This window comes from Trematomus bernacchii, unplaced genomic scaffold (genome assembly GCF_902827165.1).
Source record: "Trematomus bernacchii unplaced genomic scaffold, fTreBer1.1, whole genome shotgun sequence".
NCBI lineage: Eukaryota > Metazoa > Chordata > Actinopteri > Perciformes > Nototheniidae > Trematomus > Trematomus bernacchii.
This window is the reverse complement of record NW_022987878.1, coordinates 206,480-216,104: the sequence shown is the minus strand read 5'-3', so window position 1 is coordinate 216,104 and position 9,625 is coordinate 206,480. Positions and strand designations below refer to the sequence as shown.

Sequence of the window (9,625 nt, the reverse complement as noted above, 5' to 3'; positions counted from 1 at the left end):
GCCTCGACGAAAAAACGTAACCTACAAAGGCACATAAACTCACTCAGAACTCCCTTATTACTTATCCTAGATGCACAACCAAACACTCTTTTTTTGGTGTCCTGGAGACACTGAATCTAACGGTGCCCTCCTCAACACTCAGTGATAAACATTCGCGACGCTCTAAACGAAAGCGTACATCATCACATGTGGAGCTAAGAAGCTAAACAGTAAATATGGCTTACCTTGGTCAAAAGTGGTCTTCAATGGCATTAAAACGATAAAAAAACGATGCTGCAGTTAATCCATAGGTTCATCCTATGTGTCTGTGCCTTCTTTGAAATGATTTCTGATAATCCATAAGCAATACAACTGCGTTTTAGTTTCCAAACTCCAGAAGGAGACATTCCTCTACTTTGGTTTCGTTTTCCACACGCGAAGCAACCACATTTTTTCTTTACAACCTGTCTGGGTGGGAGCCTCCCCCTTCGATTCTATTGGCTCTAACGGTCACAAGGGTATGTCAACCAACCAAATCGAGCAAGGGGGGCCAGAGATAGGTCAAATCCACCCAAATGACCCCAGATGGCCCAGTTTTTGGCTAAATCTCTCTAAAAAGGTCAAATTTCACTTGTTTTGCATCAATCTTGATACAGGGTACTTATTATATGTTGTACTTTGGATTCCTAAAGCTTTTAGTCTACTAACCCATCATCCAAGGGTAGTTTTCACTATCTGTAAAAAATAATTTTTGGACGGACACTATAATTTACAGTTTTTTACTATGTAAAATCTGAATTTTCTTTAAAATAAAAAACATTTATATTGATTCTGACACTTCTACATCCAACTCACAGGTTTATCATTACTTTGAGAACAAAGATTATTAATTTAACCCTTTTAGAAGGGAAGATATGGTCATTTGTTCTGGGAATGTCATTTTCGAGCCTGAGACCTGAAAAACAGGCTCAGAGTGGAACAGGTTAACAGATTGTATGTATTTGTGAGCATACTGTGCGACCTGCTTGTATGTATACTTACACACTAGGTGTACTGTTCTCTCTATGTGTTGTATTGTCTCAGTGTGAACATAGATTAAACAGCCAGCCAAACTCTTTTGAGAGCCAGGGAATGAGCAGCCATGCTCCTTTATTGACTTATTTGCAGTCAAACGGCAAAGAAGTTTTCAACATAAAGCCTGAGCTGCGGGTCAACACTTTCATCTCTGAGATGGCTGCTCAGTTCAGACAGTCACCAGGAGAAGTTCCCTGTGACGCCTGCACTGGAACCAGACTGAAGGCCCTGAAGTCCTGCCTGGTGTGTCTGGAGTCCTACTGTGAGACTCACCTGGAGCCTCACCTGACAAGGCCAGGTCTGAAAAGACATAATCTGATTGATCCTGAGGAGAACCTGGAAGGCAGGATGTGTGTGAAGCACGATAAACTGCTGGAGCTGTTCTGTAAGACCGACCAGGTGTGTGTCTGCATGCTCTGCAGTGTTTTAGACCACAAGACACATGACGTTGTTCCTCTGAAAGAAGGATATGAAGGAAAGAAGGCAGAGCTGGGGAAGACAGAGGCTGAAATTCAGCAGATGATCCAGAAGAGACGACTGAAGATTCAGGAGATGAATCGCTCAGTGGAGCTCAGTAAGGAAGGAGCAGACAGAGAGATAGCAGATGGTGTTCAGGTCTTCACCGCTCTGAAGGAGTCTGTTGAGAGAAGCCAGGCCGAGCACAACGAGACGATCAAAGAGAAGCCGAGAGAGACAGAGGAACAGGCTGAAGGCTTCATCCAAGAGCTGGAACAGGAAATCTCTGAGCTGAAGAAGAGAAGCTCTGAGGTGGAGCAGCTCTCACGCTCTGAAGACCAGCTCCACCTCCTCCAAAGCTTCACGTCCCTGAACGCTGCTCCACCCACCAAGAACTGGACAGAAGTCAGGGTCCGTCCACCTTCATATGAGGGGACTGTGGTGAGAGCTGTGACTCAGCTGGAGGACACGCTCAGTAAACAGATGAAAAAGCTGCTCTCTGAGGTGGAGCTGAAGAGGGTCCAGCAGTATGAGGTGGAGGTGGAGCTGAAGAGGGTCCAGCAGTATGAGGTGGAGGCAGTGGCGAGCCGTCAGGGCCCTCTAGGCCCTCTGTGAGGGCCTAAGATATTCCAAAAAATAATATTTAAAAACATTAAAAAAAAATATATTTTTTTTAAATATATATTTTTTTAATATTATTTTTGTTATATTTTTCATTAGTTTTACCGAAAAAAAAACTTGATTTAATTGTATTTAAAATAACATTTCCAAAAAAATAAATCCTTCGAATCTGCCTGTTCAGTCTCTGTTGAATGTGAAGAGTTACATGAAAGAAGCTCGTCTGGCCCTCTCTGCGATTCACAGAGGGCCCGTTATAGTAACTGAACGAGAGAGTAATGTCAAATGACAGTACAATTGACCAATCATATCTTCCCTCTAAATGGGTGGGTTTTATTATCGCGGACTAGATGACAGGTTCCGCCCGCTGTGAAACTTTTCTTGTTTCCATAGCAACAACAACTTCCTGTCAACAGCGTGAACTCGCCTTCAAAATAAAAGCATGCCAAATTACACTTAAAGCTCCCATGTCATGCTTTTCCGGTTATTACCCGTCCCCTTGTGTGTTATGAAGGTTTTTATGCATGTAAACGGTGTGCAGAGTCAAAACCCTCAAAGTACACCCTGTAGCGAGTAAAACTCTAACACAGAAAATACCTCCCCAAAACGCCTCGTTGGAGATACGTCACTGCCCATTTGAGTCTTCCATTTAGTTCCGGGTACCGCCTGATGTCATGCGGTACCCGGAACGAAATGGACCAATCCCGAAGAGCTATGGCCACACCAGCAGCGGCGTGTTCCTCCTCCAGAGGTTCGAAGAACCGGCATTTCACAGACGAAAGCTTCCAAAACATTGCCCAGTTTGAGGCCGGATATGCACAGCTTGTTTGGACCGTTTGGAGCAGGGGAAGATCTGGGTATACAACCTGTAAGTTTGCATTGTTATTTGTGTATTTATCAAACAAGACTGTTTAAATGTGTAAACTGTGTTGGACTGCTAAGCCATTGACACAGTGCTAACTGTGCTAACTAAGTTGCTAGAGTTTCCATATATCAACTCTAATATCAGCAGATGGCCTTGCATACATGTATCTCATAGCAGGAGAATGTCTGCATTCACACACAAAATACCTATTGACAGTATACTCCGGGTGATTTGCCGGTCAGTCGCGAAACGTAATTACATTATAGCTGGCGTAGCGATCTAACACACGGAGCTAGAGCTAGTTTTGGTCAGAAAAACATTTTTGTGATGCTACGTTGCTAGCGTTTAAATATATCAACTACAATGTCAGCAGATGGCCTTACATGTTTGTCATGGCAGGAGAATGTCTGCAGTCACACACACGGAATACTCATACAGTATACTGTACTGTGATTTACCGTACATTGTGACCGTACATATACTGCATGTAGCTAACGAGGCTAGCTGTATGCTAGCGCAAAACAATGTATTCATGCAAGTTACATTGTATCACCGAACGTAGCAGAATACCCGTATACGATTGCAATTATAAACACGTTATTGCTAGCCTAATATGAACCACTAGCATTTGTTCATAGTAGTTTGATTACACTGCATTATAGTTGCCTTTCCTCCAAGCTAACGTTCATATCGTGTTAGCTACCAAGGTAAACAAAGCTAGGTTAGCATATTAGCAGGCAAGCTGTTCATTACACAACTACTACTAACGAGTCTAAAACAACTAAGTTTCTCTAATATTTTATGATTTGCATTTGATTTCGTCCAGCCAGATCCTGGCGGACAATCCATGACGGGGCAGGGATTCTACTACTACTGAGGGTGCTAAAAGGCACCGCACCGACTGTGCGCAGGCAAGATGCGAGGAGGAGGAATGGATGATATACCGTGTATATATGTATATTTATGTTCATTTTGTACATTTCTAAAAATAAAGTTTAATGGAAATACTTAGTAGGCCTATCCTTTCTTCCCTGAATTCATATATAGCAAACCATGATTTGATTTCTCATCAAACAGTAGTAGTTTATAACGGGTAAAAATAACTTACTCTTTGTTATGAGAGTAGCTCGTAGGCCACAACGGAAAGACAAGGAGACATACACGAGTTTACAAAACCACGGCACATTTATTGTGGTAAATGCAGAGACAGGTGGTTGAGAGGATCGCAGAGTTAGTCTTCCTGCAGCCGCTTTGGAGAGAGACTGTGTCCGGAGGTGTCCGTGATCGTGCCGATTAGCCTCTTCAGCTCCACCCCATCGTAAGACAAAGGCCCTGGGGCCGTCACACTCTTCTATAACAACAGTTAAAAATATATATGTATATAAAATATACCGCTGTACCGACGCCATGATAAGACTGATGTTACGCTGAGAGCAGCCGGGAAAAGCACTGACATGGGCGCAGCCTCTCTGGTGGTTGACTAATCAGAACGAGTGGCCGAGCTGACCAATCGGAGCACACTAGGCTCACAGGGAGGGGGGGGGGGCAAGAGCTCCAACGAGTCGTTTATTGGAGAAAGTGAATACTGCTGAATACACATGCTTGACAGAGATGCTGTATGCGAAACCAATGTGAGTTTGGAAAATTGCACAGTATAAATCTATTTTAGTATACCTCAACAATGTAATTATGATCAGTGGAAATGGCCATGACATGGGCCCTTTAAGACATACAACTGCAACGAAAGTAAGAAACACAATGCAATATCATTTTCAATGTCAAAGAACACAAATTGGGTTCACAGGTGTTGTTTTGTGTGGTAGAGGGTCGCTGTCATTGATGCGTTTTGCACCCTGGGCCGTTGTTTTGATATTCCGCTGAAGTATACGCTGTGACGTAATAACTATTTTTTTTTCTTTTTTTCAGAGGGCCTAGGTATAAAGCTCACGGCTCGCCACTGGGTGGAGGTGACTCTTGATCCTCATACAGCACATCCCAATCTCATCCTGTCTGATGATGGAAAACAAGTGAAAGATGGTGATGTGAAGAAGAATCTCCCAGGCAATCCTGAGAGATTTGATTTTTGTCCTTGTGTTTTAGCAAAGCAGAGTTTCTCTTCAGGAAGATTTTATTATGAGGTTCAGGTTAAAGGAAAGACTCAGTGGTATTTAGGAGTGGCCAGAGAGTCGATCAACAGGAAGGAAAACATCACAGCGTCTCCTCAGAAAGGTTACTGGATGATAGTGTTGAGGAATGAAAATGAGTACCAAGCGGGTGCTGGTCCTGCAGTCTGTCTCTCTCTGAAGTCTCTTCCTGAGACAAAGTTTGCAAACTGCAGAATCTTCATCAAGCTTAACGGATCACCAGAACAAGCCAAAGTGTTAATCATCAGGGACCTGGAGGAACTGGAAAAATACCAATGAAGCAAATCAGACAAGGTAACGAAAAAAAAAACACTACCATGACAATTCCAGTTAATATACACATATCTCCATCAAGACTAGAAACTTTTGCATATACAGAGCATAAAGCACAGGACATGGAAAATGACATTGATCCGGAAAACAACTTACTGAACAATATCAACAACAGCTGCAACTATTTCACAGAAGAGCAATTCAATGTAACGTGTCAATCAGAAGAGAACATATCAATTATCCACTTCAATAGCAGAAGCCTATATGCCAACTTCCTCAACATTAAAGAATATCTAAGTCAGTTTAAGAACCCATTCAACATCATAGCAATATCAGAGACCTGGATCAGTGCTGAGAAAGGTGTGGACTTTGAGATGGATGGCTACGAACTGAATTATACAAACAGAAGGAATAAGAGTGGAGGGGGTGTGGCAATCTATGTGGATAAAGGAATGAACTATAAGGTGGCGGAGAGCATGACAACAGCTGTTGACGATTTGTTTGAATGTGTTACAGTAGAAATTTGTATGGAAAAGTCTAAAAATGTTATTGTGAGTTGTATATACAGAGCTCCTGGAACCTGTATTGACACATTTACAGATAGGGTAGAAAACATGTTTACTAAATCATTACAAAAAATTATGTTTATCTGTGGGGATTACAATATTGACCTGTTGAATCCAAATAAGCATAAAATGACAGAACACTTCATCAATACATTGTACAGTATGGGTTTGTATCCTAAAATTACCAGACCTTGTAGAATCACTTCTCATTCTGCTACATTAATAGACAACATATTCACAAACATTATGGAAAACAATACAGTAGGCGGACTTTTATATAGTGACATCAGTGATCATTTACCTGTTTTTTATTGTCTATCACTGCAGTTCTAAGAAACCTAAAGTCGCCAGCCATTTCAAATACAAAAGATTGAGAACTGAAGATAACATAATTGCATTTAAAAATGACTTACTAAATCAGAATTGGAGGGTAGTATATGAGAGAGACGATATTGACAAGGCCTATGATGATTTTCTAAACATTTTTAAATCACTTTATGACAAAAACTGTCCTGTGAAGCAATGCAGAGAGAGACACAAACAAACTCACAGTGCATGGATCACTAATGGCCTAAAAAATGCCTGCAAAAAGAAAAATACACTATATAGACAATTCATAAAAGATAGAACTTCAGAAGCAGAAAATAAATATAAAAGATATAAGAATAAATTAACCCATATTCTACGGATATGTAAAAAAGAATACTATAATAAAATATTAGAGAATAATAAGAATAATATGAAAGGTTTATGGAAAGTATTAAATAGTGTCATTAGAAATGGAGCAAAAAGTTCAGGTTACCCTGAGTTTTTTGTGGACAAAAATAATGTTATTAATAATACAGATGATGTGGTTAATGGTTTTAATGAATTATTTGTAAATGTGGGGCCAGAAAAAATTAAAACCGTAGAAACAACTAAAGGGGAAGATACGGACCTCTGGAATGAAAATAATAGCTCTTTCTTCCTCACACCAGTCGAAGAAAAATAAATCATAGATACTGTGCGAAAATGTAAAAGCAAATCCTCGACCGATTGGAATAATATTGATATGATTATAGTAAAAGACATTATTGAAGAAATTGCAGAACCATTGACTCATCTCTTTAACTTGTCTTTTCAATCTGGTAAATTCCCAAATAAAATGAAAATAGCAAAAGTTATACCATTATATAAAACTGGGGATAAACACCATTACACAAATTACAGACCTGTTTCATTGCTCTCTCAGTTTTCCAAGATCCTTGAAAAGCTTTTTACAAAAAGCCTTGACAATTTCATGGAAACACATCAGCTTTTGGACGACAGTCAATATGGATTCAGGAAAGATAGATCAACATCTATGGCACTAATGGAATTAAGTGAGGAAATAGCAAACTGCATTGACAATAAAAAAGAAGCAGTGGGAATATTTATAGACTTACAAAAAGCATTTGACACCATAGATCACAATATTTTACTGACAAAACTGGAACGGTATGGCATCAGAGGGGTGGGATTAGACTGGGTGAGAGATTATTTAAGCAACAGACAACAATTTGTTGAAATTGGTGAACATAAATCAGAAAACATGAACATAACTTGTGGAGTACCTCAGGGGTCCGTGTTGGGTCCAAAGCTGTTCATAATATACATCAACGACATTTGCAGAGTATCAAATATATTGAAATTTATTTTATTTGCAGATGACACTAATATTTTTTGTTCCGGTGACAATTTGAAAGAGCTAATGGAAGTGATAACAGCAGAAATGATTAAAGTAAAACATTGGTTTGACACAAACAAATTATCATTAAATATAAGCAAAACAAAGATTATGTTATTTGGAAAACATAAAACAAATCCACAGGTGCAATTAATACTAGATAACATAAACATAGAAAGAGTATATGAAATTAAGTTCCTTGGTGTGGTTTTAGACCACAAAATCAGCTGGAAACCTCATATCACTCATGTAAAAGCAAAACTGGCTAAGACTATCGCAATATTGGGAAAAGCCAGACACATTCTGGACTACAACTCATTGTATACTCTGTATAACACACTAATATTGCCATATCTGATTTACTGTGTGGAGATTTGGGGAAACACGTACAAAACCAACCTACAGCCGTTATGCACATTACAAAAAAGGGCTATAAGAGTTATCAATAATGTTGGATATCTTGAACACACTAATGTATTATTTTTGAAGTCACACATATTGAAGTTCACTGATCTGGTTAAATTTAAAACGGCACAAATCATGTACAGAGCAAGACATAATCTACTTCCTAGGAAATTAAAAACATTGTTCATAGACCGAGAGGGTGGGTATCATTTGAGAGGAAATCTACATTTTAAACAACTCAAGGTCAGAACAACTCTGAGAAGTATGAGTATAACAATCTGTGGGGTGATTTTATGGAATGGTTTGGAGCAGGAGATAAAACAAAGCACAAGCATAATTCAGTTGAAAAGGATGTACAGAAACACTTTTTTGGAAAACTATGAGAATGAAGAGAGGTGATTGAAGATGAGAAATTATTGTATATGTATGTATAAATGTAAATGTAAGTAGGAATAACTTGCATAATGACTTAAAGGAAAATCATTGATCAAGTAAGGGGTGGGAATTAATAAGCATTTGCTTCCTCCTACTCCCTTTCGGACACATATGATTTTTGAAAAAATTGTTATTATTATTATTAATATGAAGACTTTTTTTTGTTGTTTTTATAAATATTATCGTGAATGTGGATAAATACTGTATTTTAACAATACGGTATTCTGTTTTTCACATTTGTTATTTGTTATTGTTTTAATCTGTTCGAAATAAAGAATGAAATTAAATGAAAAATGAAAATGAGAAGGTGGGGGTGTTTGTGGATTATGAGGAGGGTCTGGTCTCCTTTTATGATGTTGATGCTGCAGCTCTGATCTACTCCTTCACTGGCTGCTGCTTCAAAGAGAAACTCTACCCATACTTTAGTCCTTGTCCTAACGATGGTGGTAAAAACTCTACCCCTCTGATCATCTCTCCTGTCAATCACACTGAGTAGAACAACCATTTGATGTTTCACACGGGATTCGCTATCATTTCATGTGATAAATGTATGTCTTTTGGGGGAGCCTCGTTGCGCTGCGAGTGTCACTCCACGGAGTATGCACTGCGCATGCGCGAGTTTTAAACTTAAACGGTTGCCCGATTTGCATTGCTATATATATATTAATAATTCCAAAGCTGGTAACGATCTTTCTAATGTAGCAATAATAGTCATATAAGAAAAGTACTGATCTAATAACAGAGATTTGTTCTTGAATCAACTTTTTTATGGAAAATGTTTTATGTAATTTTATTTAATTAGAAATAAAATGAAAGACATTCACAGTTAATGTAATTAGTTATAAATTATGAATGCCATACATTTTTGCATACATTCACAATATGTATTCAGTATGATAGCTGTCTAACAGAAGTTAAATCCATTTCTCACTTATTCTGACAATGTACTTAACCCAATTAAAGGAGTTGTTAAATAATAGTGAAGTCACGTTGTAATAACAATAATTCATCTCTCTCGTTCAGATTAATATTATCTTTTTTTGTGTTTCTCTTTTCTGCTTTGCCAAACGCCACTATGTCAAATGTCCTAAAAGCAATTGGTTTT

At 38.7% G+C, this 9,625-nt stretch overlaps 1 protein-coding gene across 1 annotated transcript; it reads left to right on the top strand.

The window, feature by feature from the left end:
• Positions 1-1,401: 1,401 nt before the first annotated feature.
• Positions 1,402-9,016, top strand: LOC117469650 (E3 ubiquitin-protein ligase TRIM21-like). The gene is made up of 4 exons (XM_034114113.1): positions 1,402-1,692; positions 1,789-2,049; positions 4,960-5,370; positions 8,828-9,016. Exons 1-4 carry the CDS (start codon positions 1,402-1,404, stop codon positions 9,014-9,016), a joined length of 1,152 nt encoding a protein of 383 aa, XP_033970004.1.
• Positions 9,017-9,625: the final 609 nt, after the last annotated feature.

Bases quoted from the DNA above. Each gene is read 5' to 3' on its own strand.
- LOC117469650 (XM_034114113.1), top strand. From the start codon at position 1,402: ATGTGTGTGAAGCACGATAAACTGCTGGAGCTGTTCTGTAAGACCGAC. The intron at 2,050-4,959 runs GTGGAGCTGAAG...CACTGGGTGGAG, and splicing joins TCCAGCAGTATGAGGTGGAG to GTGACTCTTGATCCTCATAC. The intron at 5,371-8,827 runs GTGTTAATCATC...GAAAATGAGAAG, and splicing joins GATCACCAGAACAAGCCAAA to GTGGGGGTGTTTGTGGATTA.